This window comes from Pelobates fuscus, chromosome 10 (assembly GCF_036172605.1).
Source record: "Pelobates fuscus isolate aPelFus1 chromosome 10, aPelFus1.pri, whole genome shotgun sequence".
Taxonomy (NCBI): Eukaryota; Metazoa; Chordata; class Amphibia; order Anura; family Pelobatidae; genus Pelobates; species Pelobates fuscus.
Genome location: NC_086326.1, coordinates 41796092 through 41818148, shown reverse-complemented (window position 1 = coordinate 41818148; position 22057 = coordinate 41796092). Strand labels below are relative to the sequence as shown.

The 22057-nt window shown below is 40.1% G+C and overlaps 2 protein-coding genes across 2 annotated transcripts in view; one reads left to right on the top strand and one right to left on the bottom strand.

Moving 5' to 3' along the window:
• The window catches only part of SYCE3 (synaptonemal complex central element protein 3), a 64350-nt gene extending 58402 nt beyond the window's left edge, over positions 1–5948 (top strand). Inside the window, exon 4 of the mRNA XM_063434188.1 lies at positions 5921–5948. The gene's annotated coding sequence lies outside the window, so the exon portion shown is untranslated. The remainder of the gene's footprint in view (positions 1–5920) is intronic.
• Positions 5949–7766: 1818 nt separating this feature from the next.
• GSTK1 (glutathione S-transferase kappa 1) lies at positions 7767–21312 on the bottom strand. The gene is made up of 8 exons (XM_063435139.1): positions 21208–21312; positions 18970–19051; positions 14682–14810; positions 12984–13084; positions 11646–11681; positions 11438–11554; positions 9986–10079; positions 7767–7917 (listed from the first exon to the last, which is right to left on the bottom strand). Exons 1-8 carry the CDS (start codon positions 21274–21276, stop codon positions 7874–7876), a joined length of 672 nt encoding a protein of 223 aa, XP_063291209.1. The 5' UTR covers positions 21277–21312; the 3' UTR covers positions 7767–7873.
• Between the last annotated feature and the right edge of the window lie 745 nt (positions 21313–22057).

Below are 22057 nucleotides of genomic sequence, written 5' to 3'. Positions count from 1 at the left end.
GGGCCACACACCACTGTATAATATACTAGATTATGCAAAATGATTTAGATATTTGATGCAGTGAGCGTGTAGTTTATAATAAAATCAATTTTATGGCAAGACGGAGGCTTCATATTTGCTTTACTGAACCCTGCCAGCAGCAAAGAAATAGTTAAACTATTGAACAAAAAAGAACAACCTCCCAACTCATCTTTCTTTGCTGCTTGCCTCCCAGGTAAGTGAATTCCGATTATACTGGCCTTGGACTATTAGTTTATATATATTTGGGTTTTTTTTGTACTTTTTCCATCATTAAACGTGTTTCCTTACTTTTATTCATATATTTTATGTACATTTTCTTTCGATATTAAATCCTTATGTACAATGTTTTACCTCAGGGGCGTCCTTTGTCTCCACCTTTAGACCCCAGAACTGTTCCCTGTGTTGTCTGAATTCTCCGTCCGCGATCTGACCATGGCTTAATTGCTCGTTTTTACATCGAGCTCTTACGGAGCCATACTGCCGCAAACATCTTGCGGCTTCATATTCCGTTTCCCGTGCTTTTCTCTGACGCGTGTGGTCCCCGCCTCCGTATTAGTGCCAGCGGTCATCTTAGTGCGGCAGTTTGGCGATCCGTCTGTTCAAACCTGCTTCTCCTTCAAACAGCTTAGTTTCTGTGGTTATTTATTAACCTACTAGTTAAGTTTTATACCCTTCTCCAATTGTACTCTTATACTTTTATTTTCTACACGTTCTGAACATTCCCCTTTTTCTGTTCCCCTAATCAGGTTCACACAGCTTGTTTGTTGGAATATATTTTCTGCAAGATCAATTATTTCAATATTCAAATCCAAATATCCCTGTTTTGCTATAGCGGTAGTTTATTTCCGCTTGATAGCCACTGCGTCTTATCTTAAAATACACTGCAGGTAACCCCCATTTATTATTGCATCTTGGGTAACCCCCCATATGCCCCAGTTCGGTGACCCCCAACCTTGATCTCAAAGGGTAACCCCCAGTTATCACAGGGTGACCCCTGTTTTCCTCACCTTTAATTTTCATTTTTATAAATCAATTTCAAATCAGCCAACATGTCTGAACAACCAGACCTTGCAATTTCTGCTGAGCTTAAATCTTGTCTCTTCTCCTGCCATAGCAGAAGCTATGCCCAAACCTATAGCAGCTTATCAAGAACAGGGTAACCTGGTTCCCAAACTACATGTTACTATAAATATCTGTGATTCAGAGGAGTCTCATAACAAGTCTGACCACAAAGGGGCTCTGCGCAAGTGTCCCTGGAAGGGCAACAGTGCTTCAGCCGGTAAAGGCAAGGCACTGCCCAAAAACTCCAGATTGTTTCTGTCTTCCACGAGCCACCAAATAATCGATCTCATGGAGGGTTCTACTTCACATTATGACCTACAAATTGTGGATGAGTACTGTGCTGGGTACTCTGATGTTGAAGACCAAACCAATACTCCCTATATCAAGGAGTCCTTTGTTAATAAGCCTCTGGTCCAAGTTTCTACCCCTGTTAACGCCTTACAAACCAAAGATCAATCAGACATCCTTTTGGATGCTAGTGGCCAACCCTTGTTTGATCCTAGGATCATCAAGCATCACCACTCGGCTGAGTGGGCACCACCGGACCATATATCCCAATTTTGCAGAATGTGGCTCCGAAAACCCCTTGAAAAAGAAATTTGGAATAAACTGAGGGCGGAGTGTTCAATGATACCAGATAAGGTGGCTCTTACGCCTGAATTTGATCCTCTCCTAGATACTTTCCTCAGCAAGTCGGGTAAAGATCCCCGAAAAGGTCTTGAACAGGGCCTTAAAACAGTCCAAGACAAGTTATTGGACATTGCTGATCCCATTATTCAGATTTTCATCATGGCAGACGAAGCCATCACAGAAGGTACCTTGGACCCACACTTGGTATGTGAATGGGCACAAAGAGCCCTATGTTTACTTGGAAATGCTAATGTGGCTATGTCCACTGAAAGACTGAAGGCTGTCCTATATCAAATCGATGCAAAATTGGCAGATTTGACTTCTAAAGAACTCGGTCCGGAGGCTAATGGCCTCTTGTTTGTTAATCACTCTATGCAAGATCTCAACAGGCATGTCTCTGTTTTCACCTCGCTAAATAAAGCACAGACCTCTCTCCGCAGAGTGTTTAGTTCCAACCGTATTTCTGTTAGAACCAGTCACCATAGAGGCAGAGCTACCGGCAGATCTGCCTTCACAGGCTACAGGCCTCGCCCCTCTGAGCCTTGGAACTCAGGTTATACCCTCCCCTATCAAAGATAACTCTTCAACAACAGAGAATCGATCAGAGGACGTGGGTCTGCTACTCTCCGGGGTGCTCTGCTCAAGGTAATACACCTACCTCTTTCTCTAGTACCTATTGCAGGCCGCTTAACCCTTTTTTTCTCCACAGTGGTCTCTCCTCACTCAGGATCCTTCAGACCGTTTCAGGGTTCCTCATAGATTTCACCTCCGACCCAATACAGGAGTTTCCTCCCCCTCTTCTAATGATGTCCCAATCGGACACCCCGTACTACATATGGAATACTGCAAGCTCAGAGACAAGGGTGCAATCGAACCCTCTCCATTTCCACCCAGGTTTATCAGCAACATCTTCCTGGCCCGGAAGAAATCAAATGACTTTCGCCCAATCATCAACTTAATAAATTGGAATCAGTTCATAGCGTATTAAAATGGAAGGCATACACATGCTCCGGGACCTTCTTTGCATTGGTTCTCCAGTTTTGATCTAAAGGATGCTTACCTTACAGTACCGGTAAGGTCATCCCACCATCCCTTCCTACAATTCATACGACAACAAAATCTCTGGCAGTTCACCTGCCTCCCTTTTGGTCTCTTTTCCGCCCCTTGGTGTTTTACCAAGTTGATGAAACCAGTTATGGCTCTTCTCCGGGCCCAAGGTATCAGATCCATAGTCTACCTAGACGACATCTTAATCATGGTGCAAGACCCACACACTCTTCAAGAACATACAGATATGACCAAATTGCTCCTAGAAGACCTAGTTTTTTTAAATCAATTTTGACAAATCCGAACTGGTCCCATCGCAGATTGTCCTTTTCCTGGGTTTTCAGATCGACTCTGTCCTTTCAGTCCTTCAACTTCTGTTGTCAACGATAAAATCCATCAAAAGATACTTTCGGAGTATACTGTCCTCTCAATATATTATCCTTCGCGATTTAGCACGTATAATAGGGCACCTGTTAGCCTCCATTCAAGCAATTTTACCCAGTCCCTTCCATTACAGGGCGATGTAACGCATCAAGACGTGGTATTTTCACAGGTCCCGATCTTACGACCAATCAATTTTCCTTACAGACTAAATCCGTCTGGAATTAGAATGGTGGCTCCAAAACATGGAAGCCTGGAATGGGTAAGCTATATTCGGGTGCCAACCCGATTTTGTCCTCGAATCCGATGCCAGCCTTCTAGGGTGGGGAGCCCCTTGCTCTGGCTTCTCCACGGACAGTCTCTGGACACAGTCAGAACGCTCGATGCACATCAATTGCTTCGAGCTGATGGCAGGCGTCTTTGCGATTCGCAGTTTCGCCAAAGACGCTTAGAACTGCTCTGATTCTCAGGATGGACAACGTTTCCACTGTCCGTTATGTCAATCGTCTAGGGGGTTCTCGTTCGAAGCTCCTGTCGGACCTTACAAAATAGCTCTACCAGTTCTATCTGGGAAGGAACCCCTCTCTTCGAGCAGAATATCTGCCAGGATCAGACAACCACGTGGCAGACTGGTTCTCTCGTCACTGGAGGCATGCCAGCGATTGGCACCTAGACCTGGGTGTCTTCCATCAGCTGCATCTGCTTTGTGGGCCCATCACGCTAGAACTTTTTGCCTCCAGACTGAATAGTCAGGCAAACACTTTCTACCGGATCCGATGTCCTAAGCCGTCTACGCCTTCCTGCAACCTTAGCAGTAGACGGGAGCTTATGCGTTCCCATCTTTTTCAATGATTCCTCAAACTCTTCACTTCTCAAGGTTCTGGGAGCCCGGATCCTGTTAACTCCTGTCCGGAGGACCCAACCGTGGTATCCCAACCTTCTAGAAATCTTCGCAGATTATTCTCTGCTTCTGCCTCAAGATCTCCTCCGAGATCCCACCAGGGACTACCATCCTCTCACCATCCAGGGATATCTTTTGCTAGTGGCCTGGACTGTTTCAGGGGATCCTGGTATGTCTCTGAACTTTTGGGCTTAGCTAGAAGTCTCCTCTGGGACTCATGGACCCCAGGAACTCATAGATCATGCCTTTCTGCATGGTGGTTCTGGGTTCGCTGGTGTCTGGAAAGGGATATTGATCCCTTTTTAACGACTCTGGTGACAATGGCAAGTGTTACCGTACAAGATTCGTTTTTCATTCAGCTATTTCAGCGGCTCATTGCCCAATAGATGCCTTTCCCGTCGGAAAACATCCATCCGTCTGCAGGCTACTACAGGGTATTCATCTTTCCTGACCTCTGGTCCCTCGATACACGCAATTTTAGGATGTTGCACATGGATGTAGTCTTTCCTGGAAGCATAGCCTCCTAACTCTGAGCATTCCTTACGTCAACCTTCACACTATTGCATTCACTCTTGAAGGCGTACGTTTCTCTATTGTTCGACGCAATAAGGTTCCTTCCACTTCCGTTTTTTTACCCTTATGTCCTTGACAGACCATCTCTTTGTGTTGCCCATTGTTTACAGTGGTATGTCATCTTTACCACTCCCCTTTGGGCTCCATCGGGACCTCTTTTTGTGTCCTATGTTTGTCCTCATAATCCGGTGTCCTGCCCCACAATTGCTCATTGGATCCGATGGGTTCTCCGATTGCAGGAGTTGAAGCTTCCTTGGTGCGGGGCGCGGCTGCATCCTCTGCCTTTATCACGGGAGGTTCCCTTTCGGACATTTTAGCCTCTGCTGATTGGTCACAGGAATCTACTTTCCATACCTTCTATTTACGGTCTCAATTCCATCAGGGTTTTCATTTACTTTCTGGGCGGTAAAACAGCAAATATGAAGCCACCTGTCTTGCCATACAATTAGGGATTATAGCTTCAGTGACCGAATAATCTAAATTTTATTAAAGACAGGAGGCAAATATTTTCCAACCCTGTGGCCCCTCACTCCTCCCCCCCAGTTCCATCCACTAAGGGTAACTCAGATAGTGTATTCAACTTCCATCCACTAAGGGATACTCAGGTAAAGTATTCAGGTTTGTTTACGTGCCTCATACGTTCACACTCCAGGGTCTTATGCATTACATTTGAACTAACTCAGTTAAAATTTACATGACGTTTTTACATCTGTGTATTTTTAGAAATCTAGTTAGCATCACAGGTTGTTGTTGTATGATTAGTTCTAGTGCTAGACGTTTGTATGATTGACAATCTACAAGTCACACCATACTTTCACGAATTCTCTTCTCTTTCTAGTGTGAAGCCGTTTTCGTCTTCTTCACGACTTACTCAAGTTCTTGCTCTACTGGATCGGTTACACAGTTGACTTTGTTTTTCTGAAGAATTCTCTCATTTCTGCTTTAAACGGTTGATACCACACTCAGGCTTTATCAAGAATAGGAGTTGGGAGGAGTCTCATAGCCATATATTATTGACTAGATGTGTTCTGATTGGTTGTTCTTTTTTGTTCAATTGTTTAACTATTTCTTTGCTGCTGGAGGATTCAGTAAAGGAAGTAAAGCAAATATTCGTCTCCTGTCTTTGAAGCTAGAATAATCCCTAATTATAGACTACGCTTGATTTTCAGATTATAAACTGGGAAAGCTAGTAAAAGTATTTGAAGTTCTTACAAGTGGATTACTGTATCGACATGATTTACATATTATTTAATATGTTTCCACTGGTCGCATATTTAATTTGTCTTTTCTCCTCTTTCTTAACAGCTTCTGTTTGGTGTTGGGATGTGCCGACCACTTGAAAAAGGATGGTTTACCCATATTTAGAAGAGTACGGTGTAACTGACACACAGAGTTGATCAAATTTAGAAATATACTTAATTAGGTATATTTTCTAGTGTTACAATTTAGAAATATGTCAGCTTGTTTGTTTTATTAAATGTATTTATTAAAGTTACAGCGATTTTGGTTTTCAATTTAGAGATATTTGCTTTAAAAGTTTAGCTTGGAAATGTATATATATAAAAAAAAAAAAAAAGCATAACTAAAAACTTTTTTCTACATTTTCCTCAGAGTACCCAAGGTTGCAAGCTTCCATTAAACTTACCTCAAGTATGGTTAGGGGTGATGGTACCAGGACCGGCCTAGTTGCCATTTCCACTGTAATTCATCAAACTGTTTTAAAACTCTTACCTGAGGTCAGCTGGGCATCACTCCCTGCCTACACTACACCATTAGAAAAGCCGGATACTGTCTGTCTCAGCTAAGTCCGGGAGTGCAGGGCTTAGCAGATTGGCTCAGAGCAGTTAACAGACACCCTGCACTTCAAAGCTAAATTCAGGAGAAATAATGGACAGTCTGAAGCAGGAGCTTTCAATTCTCCTGTAGCTGTAGTGGAGGTGGGAAGCACGCCTGGTAGGCCACTGTAAAGAGTCAAACTGTTCTACAAGGGTTTGACTGCTTTCAATGTGGGAGCCAGGGAACTGCCTGCATTGAATGGTGCTTGGAGGGTGCCTTTAAATATTAAAAAAAATAAAATGAATAAAGAGTCTGTAATTGACTTAATTTTTCTACCAGCCACTTACAAACACAAAATAGATTTGATGCTTACAGTAAAAAAAAAAATTTTTTTTTTTTTAATTATTGTTTTAATTTTTTTGTTATATTATTGTATTATTTTTAATATTATTTTATTTTTAATATTATTTTATTATTTGTATTTTTTTCGTCCCCCCTCCCTGCTTGATACATGGCAGGGAGTGGGGCTCTCACTTCCTGGTGGTCCAGTGGCATTGGCAGTTCAGTGGAGGGGGCTGGCAGGAAGCACTTACCTCTCCTGCAGCTCCTGTCAGCTCCCTTCTCCTCCGCGCCGGTCCGGTCAGCCCCCCTGTCAGTTCGCAGTGTAAGTCCCGCGAGAGCCGCGGGGTCATAGTGCGGCTCTCGCGAGACTTACACTGGGAATTGCAGAGGGAGCTGACCAGACTGGCACGGAGGAGAAGTGAGCTGACAGGAGCTGCAGGAGAGGTAAGTGCTTCCTGCCAGCCCCCTCCACTGAACTGCCAATGCCACTGGACCACCAGGAAGTAAGAGCCCCACTCCCTGCCATGTATCAAGCAGGGAGGGGGGACGAAAAAAATAAAAATAATAAAATATTATAATATTAAAAATAATAATACAATAATAGAACAAAAAAATTAAAATAATAATTAAAAAAAAAAAATGCCCACCCCCCACCAAGGCTCTGCAACACATTCACACACACACTGCACTCACACACTGCACTCACACTGCATTCATTATATACACACACTGCATTCATTATATACACACACTGTAAATAAATATTCAATTAATATAATTTTTTAGGATCGAATTTTATTTAGAAATTTACCAGTAGCTGCTGCATTTCCCACCCTAGTCTTATACTCGAGTCAATAAGTTTTCCCAGTTCTTTGGGGTAAAATTAGGGGCCTCGGCTTATATTCGGGTCGGCTTATACTCGAGTATATACGATAATAAACGGTTCTAATGCATTTTCGTCATACGAGTGACATGCACGTTTAGCTTGTCTCTAGAGAATCTTCTTGCAAAAGGAAAATAGCAACGCGAGACATATATTAGACTTGGCAATGTCAGTAGTGTTTTATTATTGGAATCTATAAAGCGGTGTACACTGGTTGGTCTAAGAATTAGTTGCAGCAAGAAAAAAATAAAGAAAAATTACAATCGTGGTTTTGAAGGCACAGGTCCCAGCCATTTCTCACCTGAAAATGAAACAAAATGAAAACTGTAATTCAAACACTCTGTAACATCAGCAGAGCAAGAGCTTAGAGTAAACACACAATGATTTTATGAACGTAGTGCTTACAGCTCAAAATGCCTGGAATGCTGAGGAAAACTTGATTTTAGCCCAACAAAACAAATGTCGAAGAGGAATGTACACACCTTCTAAACAATGGTAAATACAAAATGGATGATAATACCGGTAAGTAATGTAATAACTAACTAAATGTTTTTCAAATTCATTTTAATTCCATGTTTGTTTTTTAAAATGTCCCACCACTATTGAGATGCCTATTCTGTCTCCATTGTTTGTTTAACCCCTTAAGGACTAAACTTCTGGAATAAAAGGGAATCATGACATGTCATGTGTCCTTAAGGGGTTAATGGTGACATATAATGATGTTTGAGACTGAAATACATATACACACACATACACAGTCATACATAGAGGCAGTCAGAATCAAACACACTTTCCTTATGGGAATTGGTAAGCACATGATAGGCTGAGATATTGGCAATGATGATCTCAGCCAGGGGAGGAGCAGCGGCCGTGGGGAGATTGAAGGTCAGTTAAGTGGCTTTATTTAATTCTCACAGTGCTCCCACAAATCTGAAACTACACTCCAAATACTGTATCTTCTATTTATTTTTTCAAACCATTTCAGGCCACATCTTCTTACCTGTGCAAATATTTTGGAAGTGTAAAAGTAAAACCCCGTTGCATAAAGAAAAAAGAATCCTAAAATGTATGACTAATTAGCCATTCCCATTGCTTTGTATTCTTTGCTAATTTGGTCAATCTGTGATTTAGTTCTGTTTGGCTGGCAAATAGGTAGGGGCATTTAGATCTTCCTCACTTTACTAGTAGGAATAATGAGGGAACAGCCATAACAGCAATGAAGCACAAAATATTGTTGGTGTACAGGTTTACTGAGTGAATTGTCATTTTGTTAATTTTGGAAATATATTTGGGGGACGGTCATATTTTTTTCTCTTGCTATTTGTTTACATTTTGATTTTTTTTGTTGGGCCATTATAACATTGATCCTAGAGTGTATATTATGTGCAGTGACCCCTAGTGACTGACAGAGTGTAATACATGAAAAACACTAATTGGAACAAAATTTGGGATTGGGGACCTCTTTAGACAAGTACTACAATATCATTATCATTCTTGGTTGTCTGCATTTGGCTTACTATACATTGACGCACAGATTGTGTTGCTAATGTGGTATAATTATTTTTCCTTTTTTTTTTTCCACATGTTCCCCTGTCCTTTATGCATGGTTAGTGTATTTGCATAACATTGTATTGACAGTACGGTTACTCCAAGTGACCTCAAGGTACTATCTATATGGTAGTAAGGGATCTCAGGCCTCACTATTAGATATCCTCTCCAGACTACCAAAATAGATCATCAACAGGGAATTTGGTTATCATCATGGATACTCAGATATACATTCAGTTTTAACTAATGTTAAGAAATAAGGAATTCTCCTGCAATACTTTAGCAAGTGACTCCAATATGATTTACAGTTAATATTAAGTTCCCCCACGTAAAAGTTACGTTTTAATAGTTATTGCTTTTCTTTTTATTTGGTTTTGTAAAATTCCATTGTATCATTTGACAAATGAAGGGGGTGCTTTGGGGGCTAGGAAATTTACCTCTGTTTTTTTTTTTTTATATAAACAAAATGTGTTTTTGTATAGCGTAGTGGCTCTTTAAAATGGACCCTTTTTTTGCACATCTGAATAGTGATTTTTCTTATTAAATCGCGCAATTTTTTTTTTTTTTTTTAAATATACACACAGTTAGATGTACATGTTTATGGCAACACAAGAAGTGTGCATGCAAGGCATTCAAGATTTTTTTTTTCTTTCCCTTTTTCTTTATACTGCCACGGCATTGATCACACAGGTAAATACTGCTATAGTGTTTTTCGGGATTAGCAAATGAAATACTATCATATCCACTTTAAGAATGCCGATGAGCCGTTCTGTTGATTGTAAAAGAGTTTAGAATAAAATTCTGTATAGACAGAAACTAACCAAGTTGATGAGCTAGAAGCTCAAAACGATCTGATCCAAAGTAAAGTTGAGGCTCTCCATTGATATAGGCCACAATACTGGGCATACCAAAAACCTGTTTTAAAACAAAAAGGGAAATGAGAGGAGAAAGGTATTATACAGATAAACCGATACAAATCTAAAGGAAAATTCTCATATGCATCACTTCTTTTATTGTTTTATGGTTAATGGGACACTAAACACCAAAACCACTACAAGCTACTGTAGTGGTGTTTAAGAGATGCTAATTGGTGCAGAGTGGCAATTGGTGCACATGTGCAGTAGTAGGCTCCTAAATGCTTCCCTTGTAGTATTGAATTGGCTGAGACAATGCAGGAAAACCAAACCACTGTTAGAATATATATTAATAAAATAAATACTAATTCATAATGGCAATGGGCGCTGTGACATGCTCAAAGTGGTTAGCCCAGTGACTTACTAAAGGGGGACCGACTGAGAAATGGAGTAAAGGCAAGTACAAGAACTTTTTTTACTCCACTCTGAGGGGTGCCTGGGGCCAGGGACCTAGATAGCTAGTACAACACTATAGTGTTAGGAATACATCTTAGTATTCCTAATTCTAACTATAGCATTCCTTTAAATCTTATAAATAATGTCCGTATTTAGCAGTCAAATTAGCCCCGTACACAACCGAATGATTTTGACTCGTTCGGTGTAGGGCCATTATTGACTTTACCGAATAACCTTGTGTGTATGTTTTCTAGTCTGTCAGTTTGACACCTACCTGGGCACAGCATTAGTACCAAGGTCCATATTTAGCTTTCTGCAGGGCAAACAAAGCAGCAATGGGCTGTGGTAATTGGCCGAGTGTCACCTGGCTGTTTTTTGGCCTAACAAAATGCCCATTGTTGATGTGTATTGGTAGGAGTATGGAAGAGTGTAATCTCTCATTCATTCAGCCATACCTCCAGTGGGGGCTGGCGTATAGGAGGTCAGGGTCCCTTATTCAGTGCTAAACTGCGTGAAAATGGTTTAAATGGACACTATGGAACCCAGACCACTTCAGCTTATTAAAGTGGTCTGGGTACAGTGTCTCAGATACCTTAACCCTGTAATGGTAATTATTGCAGTTTTTGATTGGAGCGCAGAGAGACATCGGCGCTGGAATCAATAAGTGACAGCAGTGGGAGGTAGGTGCGAGAGAGGGGGCACTATAGTTTCCCTTTAACACTGAATGTCGGAAAAGTGCCAAAGGACTCCAGGTACTATACGCAATTTAATAAGAAAAAATTGGTTATAGTAGTGTCTATTTAATGTATTTCAGAGGCATATCACAATGAGGGGAGGGTGGGCATACTGTGACCACTGTGACCCTTGAAGAGGAAGGTGAACAGTTTATTGTATTGGTCTTGGTTTCATGAAATGTGATAAACATTAATGAAGAGCAGTTTTCCTTTGTTTATCACAGCTTACCCCATGCTTCAGAGCTTCATCGGTGGTTTCCTTAAGTGCATTCTTCACCTCAGGCTGGTCCGTGGCTTGTAGAAGCTTAGTTGCTAGTTCTACAGACATCCCTGCTTTCTTGGCAGCCTATGGAAAGATTACATTGTTGGCACAGATGTAAACACAGGAAAGCAATTCAATTAATTTTCATGGAAAAAAAATCACGTAAGGTGCTTACCTCTAATATACTTTCTGGTTCTGTAATATCCTTGTCCTGAAAGAATTCAGAAAAAAGTCGAACTAAAGCAAAGATTTTTTTTTCTATATGAAAACATTTGCAGATGAAAATTCCATTTCAATCATACACAAAATAGACCAATATAGTTACACTTTTCTAATAAAGGCCTCAATGTAATGTTATTTGATAAGCTTTCCAAATAATTTAATATTTTTGGACTTTTAAAGTTATTTAAGATTATAAAAAGCAGTGTAATTTTGTAATCTTTTTTTTTATATATATATATATATATATATATATATATATATATATATATATATATATCCTTTATTTTTCGTGCTGACCGGTTTCAAAGGAACATGAGTGGCTTGCGCAGAAGCCTATTTTGTGATTCAACGGTAGGTATGAATGCACCAGTGTTATTGGTACCTTTTTGAGTTTTGTAGCCTGTGACCTGCGCAGAGGCCGGTTAAGGTGTCTATTGCTGCAGTATCTGTCAGCATATTCCTTTTTTCTCTTTTCACATACAGTGTAACATTTCATTACATAATAAACCATATTAAAATAAAATAAAATAAAACTAAGTAGTTCAAAAGCACGAGTGAGATTTCGCTATGCCGGTTCTGTCATTTCTATTTGTCTTAGATGTCGTATTGTTCCCATGTTGCCCAGACTTTCCGGAACGTGTTGGTGGTATTTCTCACCTGAGCTGTAATTTTGTAATATTTTGATATGTTAATATGACATTATTTATATTTTGATAAGTTCGAAAAATAATTTTAAAGTTTATCCAATAATAGTAAATCTATTTGGAAAGCTTAAACAAAAATATTAAATCAAGACCAAAGTTGCTAAAGTAATCCCACAGACAAAGACTGAATTGGTTTTTGTTTAGTTTGCAAAGATTACCAACAACAGTGTAATATGCAAATCTAGCCTCCATTATTTATTAGTGGTATCCAGAGTAGAAAAAAAAAACCTTTTTTTTTTTTTTAACTACAATCCCTGGTGCTTAATTGGACCTGAGGTTGGCACATACTCAGTGTAGCAATATGCAAAATAAATGGATGGTAGAGGCACTCAATGTTGAATAATAAACAGATTTATTGGAGAAACATTGCAACGTTTCAACCTCAGTGATCTTTGTCATGCCGACAAAGACCTCTGTTGAGGTATAAACGTTGTGGGGGTTTCTACAATAAATCTGTTTATTATTCAACCTTGAGGGCCTCTACAATCCTTTTCTTTAGCATTATTTATTATACCTATAATACATATCACACGTAGACAACAAAACAGCTGGTTAACATGCATTTTTGTCTATATTGTTGCACTGACCTCAGACCAGATGCGTACCCACAGCTCACGTGATACTGGCTCCACAAATTCTGGATGAGACAAGTTAACTGCTGTGACGAAACGCATAGCTGCAAGACTGCCTGTAAAGTGAACATGGTTACTAAAAAGATCAGCAATACGACAAGGAAGGACTAGGTTTATTGTCTACTCTAGTGAACAATAATAGGCAATACATCATAAATACATCACTGTCAATGTTCCCTGCATTTTTATCCCTACATCACCAATGATTGGGAACTTCCTGTATATGCTCTCATCATCCTCACACAAAAAAAAAAAAAAAAAAAAATATCTTTATTTGTATATAAGTGCAAATTAAGATAAAAATACACAGATGGGTCAGCGCTTAGTAACACAAAAGGTAAACGACAAAGGCAGCAACCCTAAAAGGGGATCCCACTCAACCCTTTAGAATAATACAAAGAAAATAGACAGGAAAGGGCTGCGCCACATACAGTAAGATCAAATAAATTGAAGTTAAAATAAAATAAGAATAAAAATGCTACCACATCAATGCAGGGGTGGGGGCCAGGCGGGGGAGGACAGTAGGTCCCCCACCCTTATTGTTTTATTAGGGCCCCCACCCACCGCGCAGGTGTGGGGGCCAGGGGGGGGAGGACAGTAGGTTCCCCCCCTCATTATCATTATGGCCCCCACCCGCCACACAGTGGTGGGGGCCGGAAGGACAGTAGGTCCCCCCCCTCTCTTTATTTTGGGCCCCACTGGATCCCAGGAAAATAGGTGGGTAGGTAGGTGGGTAGGCTGGGTGGAATTAAATTAAAATGAATCATTTGTGAGTGTGTGAGAGAATGTGTGTGTCGGTGAGAATGTGTGTGTCGGTGAGAATGTGTGTGTCGGTGAGAATGTGTGTGTCGGTGAATGTGTGTGTCGGTGAATGTGTGTGTCGGTGAATGTGTGTGTGTGGGTGAGTGTGTATGTTCTTTATGTGTAAATTTAAAGAAGCACTATAGCGTCAGGAATACGAACTTGTATTCCCGACACTATAGTGTAACACTAACCATTTAAGTGACTGGACCTCCTCCCTTACTCACCTTTTTTGCTCAAGCCACTTCTGTCTCCCCGTGGCTAACCCCACCTCCATGGCAAAGATCATTAATCTTGATAATCTCAGCCAATCCAAAGCTTTTCCATAGGAAACCATTGGGAGGATATTGCGCATGTGCGGCAAAATGCTGTGTTGTGCCAATTCGCGCCTCCTCATAGAGATGCACTGAATTAATGCATCTCTATGGGGAATGTTCAGCACCTATGCTAAACATAGGTAGAAAGCACCTCTATTGTCAGTCTGTGTGACTGCTATTAGAGGTGTTACTAGGCAGCAATGTAAACACTACCTTTTCTCTGAAAAGGCTGTGTTTACATTGAAAAGCCTGCATAGACATGCTATAGACACCAGAACCACTACATTAAGCTGTAGTGGGTCTGGTGACTCTAGTGTCCCTTTAAGATCTGTTATTAGTTGTTGTTGAAAGAAAAAAAATAAAATAAAAAAAAATAAAAATGACTTTCAACTTTTTTAGCTCCTAGATTCAAAGCAAATTTGTCAAGCCCTGTACTACAGAATGTAAAAAGCTAAATGTTCTATCTTTATTTTTAATGGATAACTATTTGTTTTGCACACATTTCAATTCCATATAAGTTTAGTACATTACAGACCTTTCTTAAGAATAACATGGAAAAAATCACTTGGCTGCCGTATGGGGACTTGATAATATTCAGACAGTCTCTGCATGTCCTTTGCCATGTAAGCACCTTTAGTTGGGACCATTGCCGGTGGACGGTTACCTGAGTAAAAATACATAAATACATTTAAAAATATATATATTTACTTTATTCCACATTTAATCCTTATACCATAACCCAGAGTGTTTTTCTGGTTAAAATATGTTTTTACCAGCTGGCAAAATACAAAGTAGTGGCAAGCACAAACAACTTTAGCTTAATGAAGTTGTTTTGGTATGTGTATCATGCCCCTGTCATGTCACTGCTTAATTCTCTGCCATTTCTGAAAATGACAAAAATTTTGCTCCATTTATTACACAGTGTGTTTAATATAGAATGTCTCATCCCCCTGCTTTAATAATAGCCTGCAAGAGTCCATGCGTGTGATGAAAGTTCAATTAACAAAGCAGGAGATAACTTCTAAAGTAAACACACCATGCTGTAAATTTTGATTTAAAAATTTAAAACCATTTTTTTTGAGTCACAGCCAGGGGAGATGTGGCTAGGGCCAGGAAATTTCGGCTACCTGATGTCAATTTTTCCCAGTTTTGCTGCGAGTACATTGCATGCACAACTTGGAATGACAGCAACAGTAGTGTGGCTTCTATATACTTACAGCAGTTTGAATCATCCTGTGTGGTGAGTGGACTTGGTCTTGGGGGCAGAGATGTGGAATTTCTATCAGATTTACTTTTCTTAATTTTACCTTGCCACAGGCAAGCAGCAGATATGCTACAAGGGGGGCTTTGGTCAGGACAGGGAGGTAATCCTGCAGAGGCAGACCAGAGATCACTCCCTTGCGGGACTAGATCCTACTAATAGCTTATAGAGCAGGTACGAGTACCCCAGCTTGTCCTCTATATTACTGAGAACGGGGACTGGAGGGAGCAATTACTGGGGTCTGCACCTGCTAGAGATAAAGACCACATGCTGTTCACTGGGCCACCTGGGACTCTGCTGCACCAGGGAACATAGTCCCTCACCATACAGAAAGTAAAAAGGAGGGCATGAAACCACAGACCTCTGCCACACACGCACACTATACCCAGCAAGCACAAACTTAAAGCCACACTTTGCATACAGGCAGCACGCACCACACAAGCACACTAGAGGGAAAAGAGGGAGAGATTGTGGGAGGGCGGCACTTGGTGAGACACTAGACAGGGGGCACAAGTCTTTATAATTGAAATAATTTTGTGTGTCAGGACAGGTAGATTGTCATGACAGACAAGTATATTGGACTATCACTTCAGTCCTTTGGACAAGTAGTTTTTTTTTGTTTTGTTTTTTAAATGTAATTTCCACATTTCTGGTTGGGAGATGAACTACTTATACCATAAATTTCTGCTGTACAATGGTTTATTTAACAAAAATGGAGACAGGTCTGCCTATAACTGCAACAGCCCCATTTAACAAGGAAACTTTAAAGGCATGTACTTTTCCATTTTTTTTGCATTCTTTCCTTTAAAGGGGGGGGGGGGGGGGGGGCAGGGATTTAGGAAAAGGAAAACACCGACTGCAACAAAAGTAGAACCAGAATTGTTGGATGGAATTTAATAGTAAAAGGAAGCAGATCAAAAAGCATGTTTTTAGGATTACATTCCCTCTTTCCTGGTAAGAAATCAAGGTTCTTTGTATTTTGTTATAAGCAATTTTACATGGGTTCTTTAAAAATGAATGATATGTCTACTTTAAGCAGGACACTCCATTGTTAGAATGACTTAGAATTTCTAAGACATTTTCTCTTCATGCTTTCCTTTTAAAGATAACAAAAACCTTAAAAATTTGTAAAAATGGTTTTATGTGACCAAAACAAATTTCAGCTTTCAACAACAGAAGAATGTTTTGTTTTTATATAAACAATATGAAGCATTCTTTTATTTCCACCAAAAATAAAAAATATGCGTAACAAGAGAGTATATAAACTGGAAGTGGTTGTTACTGCTGTTATTCTGGGAGTTAATGGTCTTTGCTCAGCAGGAAAACCAAATAATCAGACAATAAGTAGAGATAGCAGACAAAAATCCTAATATGGGCACTGCAGTAAAGTAAAAGGGATTAATGCCCTATTCGTGTATGAAGTGCCATACTCTGTCATTTATTGCATTGCTATGAGAAATACATTAATTCAAGCAGACACCATTGTTTTGTAAACAAAGACATCCCCAACACCAACATAATTAACACACATTAATTTTCCTAAATAATTAGCTATTTTCAAAAATAAATGTTTTGCACTAATCTCCATCCTATACCCCAAACAGAATGTATGATGTCACTGATCCACAATTCTACCCTTCTGTCTAACGTAATAGGGACGTTGCAGGGCTTTTGTGTCCAATTTCAGTCTGTCTAAATATTGCTAAAAGGAACACTGCAGGCACTTCAATGTATTATAGTGATTATTGTGTCTGGAGTCCATGGGTCCGGAATTTGCATCACTATTAAACGGTTTACTCACCATTTAGTAGAGATTCTCAATCCCCGTCAGTCTTAAGCTAGACGTACAACGATGCTATGGTGCAGGCAGAGCTATGCTTCTGTCTCATGCCATACCAATTCATGCCTCCATTTTGTCGTTGGAGGCCATGCTGCTAGGGAAGCAGAATAACTACAAAATGGTAAGTAAACCGTTTAGTAGTAATGTGGGACCTGGTGCCCACAGACTCCATGCACAATAAGCACTTCAATCTGTTGAAGTGGTTATGGTGCCGAGAGAGTCCCTTTAAAATCTCGGGTGAACATTTTAGATGTCCGAACTATTTGCCTGCTGGCAAAAAAAATGGGACGAGATGCATCTGTGATTGCAGCATGAAAAGTTGAATACTGACCTATATTGACATATATCTTTATAACAAAATTATATATTCATTATTAGAAGCTGTTATGTTAATACTCGCCCTTAGCACTGGCGCTACCATGACAGATGCTCCCAAACTGTTATCTATCAATTATGATAGGCGAACTTTAATATGTGTATGCAGTGAATGGACAGTCACATTGCAAAGTAAAAAGCCGCACTAGGAAAACTCTCAAAACTAGAGTAATTACTCGTCTGTTTAATCAAAGTACAGTGTGCTCATGAGCGAGATGAAAAACCCAGAATTAATCTTATCCGCAAAAGTCAAGTATACAAGCTATAGCTGTACAGTTAATAAATAAACTGAGTGAGCATTGATGCTATTCTTGCTATCAAGGTTCATGCCATGGTGAACTGTGTTTTCAAATCAAAGTACATGTTTAAAATGAACCTGTCCGTGAAGCACTGATTAGGTTCAGATTCAGGTAGATATACCCTTAACCCCTTAAGGACCAAACTTCTGGAATAAAAGGGAATCATGACATGTCACACATGTCATGTGTCCTTAAGGGGTTAAAGGAACACAATAGTCACCTAAACAACTTTAGCTCGATGAAGCAGTTTTAGTGTATTTAGATCATGCTTCTCAGGTTTCACTGCTCAATGGACTGCCATTTAGGAGTTAAATCACTTTGATTATGTTTATGCAGCCCATGGCACACCTCCCCTGACTCTGATTGACACAGCCTGCATGGAAAAATACAAAAAAAACCTGGTTTTACTTTTAATCAGATGTAATTTACCTTAAACAATTGTATCTCCTTCTCTGTAAATTTAACTTTAATCACATACAGGAGGCTATTGCAGGGTCTAGCAAGCTTTTAACATAACAGGGTATAAGAAAATCTAAATTAAACAGAACTTGCAATAAAGGAAGGATACACTTTAGATGACTCTTTACAGGAAGTGTTTAGGAAGGCTGTGCACGTCACATGCAGGGAGGTGTGACTAGGGTTCATAAACAAAGGGTTTAACTCCTAAATGGCAGAGGATTGATCGGTGAGACTGCAGGGACATGATCTATACACCAAAACTGTTTCATTAAGCTACAGTTGTTTTGCTGACTATACTGTCCCTTTAATGTATACTTTGAGCTTGTGAAAGCAACAGCTTATATGCAAAGATAAAAACATATACTCGGTAGACTTTTGGTCTGTAACCTAACATACCACATTACTGAGAGGTGCGTCTGTTGCTGTAAAGTCTACTGTATGTATGTACAGTGAAATCACTCTTCCTATCTAGACATTTGCAAATCAGCTAGTTCAATGTACAGATGAAATGTTATTCTCTATGAAGTAAAACCATGGAATGTTAGGGACAATTTAAATGAGACTATTTCATTATATTGTAGTTACTTACCAGTAGCATGCATTATTCCCCCTAGCAGCCCAGGGCGAAGACGAAGATCTACATTCCATATATTTTTATACCGGCAGAGAACCTGGTCCAAAAAGGAAAAAAAAAGAAAAAACCTGCAGTTAATATAAAAGCAGAATGTAGAGACGGAGAATGGGCAGGTTTCTATCACCTTGTTCAAGTAGCTTCATTCATACTTTTTTCATGAATGAAGCTACACACAGCTGGGTCTGCCACACATTTGTGCAGCCGCTGTATAGTATGGCTATGACGGAGTGTCACATACCCCATAAAACCTGCAAAATGTGTGTTTAATGCTTACATACACGTGTTGTATTGCCTTAAATTGACTATAATTCTCACTTTAGTAAATAATCCAGTGACTGTCAAATTTCTATCACTTAAAAGGAACATTCCACTGCCCATATTACTAAACTAAACATCACTGTTGAGTAGATACACCCCCAATAAATACTTGTTTTTTCATGCATGTATTCACGGGGGGTATATCTTAAAACGGTTTGCAAAAGCTGCAGTTCCCCTTGTTCTGCAGAACAGACCCGAACAGCATACTGATCTGAGGTCTGGTCGCTGGTCTACGATGTGAAGGGGGGAGGCAGGCGTCTATTAGAAATCGGCACTTTAATACACTTACATTATTATTATTATTGAATAGTCCTCACCCATAAAGCACTTTAGCTTGATCCTTAACCTACTCCATCTTGCTTTTCAAAAGTTTGCAATGGGTGTTGCAATTGTATTTCATAGCAGAGGGGGGAGAGAAGGGGGTAGGATACTGCACTTCTTGTGTCACTTCTACCAGATAGGCTGCACTTCTTAGAGTACCCAGCATTCTCACCTGGTGCTAAATGAACATGATGGGATCACAGTTTGTCATTTTTAGATGTGCTTGACTTTTCTTTTATCTATAGGATAGGCACTGCAATATATGGCTAGTTTAAAGGAACACTATAGGGTCAGGAAATCATACATGTATTCCTGACCCTATAGGGTTAAAACCACCATCTAGCCCCCCCTGACCCACCATCATCCATCAATTAAGCAGAGTTGTTCCCTTAAGATCGCCAGCCACAGTCAATTAAAGGAATACTCCAACCACCATAACTACTACAGTGTGTTGTAGTGGTTATGGTTTCATATGTGCCTTGGCAACCCCCTTCACTGTAAATAGTCAAACCGTTTAAAAACAAGTTGACTTCTTACCTGGGGTCCTCAGGATCCCGCTCCCTGCCTCCACTGTAGCCTCCTCTCAAGCCAGAGGTTTTCTGTCTGGCTATGCCATTGAACATGCCTTGCACTGCACGGCTTAGGTCAGGAGGGCTAATGGAAACTCATAAGCAGGAGCTCACGGCTCTCCTGAAGGCTGAGAGGAGGTGGAGAGTGGTGCATGGGCAGATCCCAAGTAAGAAGTCAAACTATTCCAAAAAAAGAACAGTTTAAATAGGTACAATGATGGATTGCCAGGGCACAGCATGCTATAGTGGTTATGGTGAAGCGTTACGTTAATATATAACACGTTGGGAGCATAAATAAGCCACATACTGCTGGGCAGCAGATTTAAGCCCAGCCTAACAGAATAATTTCCTAAACAAAGCCCCAAAACACGTTTATTAAAATGCTTCAACTGTGCAACGTTCTACAAGATAGAACGCCTACACCTGTGTTCAGGATGGAATGGTAAATATTCAATAGACAAGTACAAAAAAATGTGACGTGACATCATTAGATCTCAGCCTCTACACGGTTATCCAAATAGCACTTTGAAAATATAGTATGCAGCATTTAATTTTAATATCACGGTTTCCTACTGGCAGGATTTGTACCTGTACATATTGCAGGTAAACACTTTTCCTGTGCTGCCAATCAATACATGTACAGGTGTGCAAAAATACATTTTGGATTGCGCATGTGGGCAGCCCCTGGATTCGAAGAAGAAAATATATATTTAAATTTAAAAAAAAAAAAAAAGTTTTTTTATTTAACATTTTTTTTTATCTATAATGCATTCAATGTTTCAGCCTAAACAATCCATTTGTCTGCTGAAATCAACAATGAGAACCATCTGCTTAGCTTACAGCAGTAACAGTGTATATAAATAAATATAAAGCTTTGTACAAAGGAGCTATCACTGCCCCAGGCTCTGTGTTCACCATGTAAAGTCTGACCCACCTTTGTAAAAGTTTCACTGACAGCAATATGAAATGCTATTCATTCTCTCACCTCAAACCCCAGCCAGGAATAGGGGGAAATCACATCAAAGAACAACTCAAGCACTTTCTTCTGGGACATTTTGCTTCCTATGTCCTTGATCCAAACCCCGAAGCATTGTGGGAAAAGGGCAAAGTTTATTCCTCCATGTGACTCTCGTTGCAAGTTTGTTGTGTGGATTTTAGTGCCATCTAGTGTTCATATTTGGTAATTGCATTTGTGACAAAAAATGACGTTAAACACAAGTAAAATGCCTTGTATATGAAAAAAATACTTATTTTAGTATAATAAAACTTATTTAGCCATATGGTTTCATAAAGTACACCTGAAATATTTAGTCTCCAAGCACACATTTTCTGTGTCTAATTTGTTTCTTATGTGTGTACACTGTGGTGACTAGCAGTAAACAGGAGGGACACAAAATATACCACAGTCAAAACGGGGGTGGGAGTGGAGGGGGATACTTTCCACCGCTTAATCATATTAGTAGTGATCGCAGAGGGCATAGAGGTTGTAGTTGGTGCAGTCAGTGGGTTATAGAGGTTGTAGTTGGTGCAGTCAGTGGGATATAGAGGTTGTAGTTGGTGGAGTCAGTGGGTTATAGAGGTTGCAGTTGGTGCAGTCAGTGGGTTATAGAGGTTGCAGTTGGTGCAGTCAGTGGGTTATAGAGGTTGTAGTTGGTGCAGTCAGTGGGTTATAGAGGTTGCAGTTGGTGCAGTCAGTGGGTTATAGAGGTTGTAGTTGGTGCAGTCAGTGGGTTATAGAGGTTGTAGTTGGTGCAGTCAGTGGGCTATAGAGGTTGCAGTTGGTGCAGTCAGTGGGTTATAGAGGTTGTAGTTGGTGCAGTCAGTGGGTTATAGAG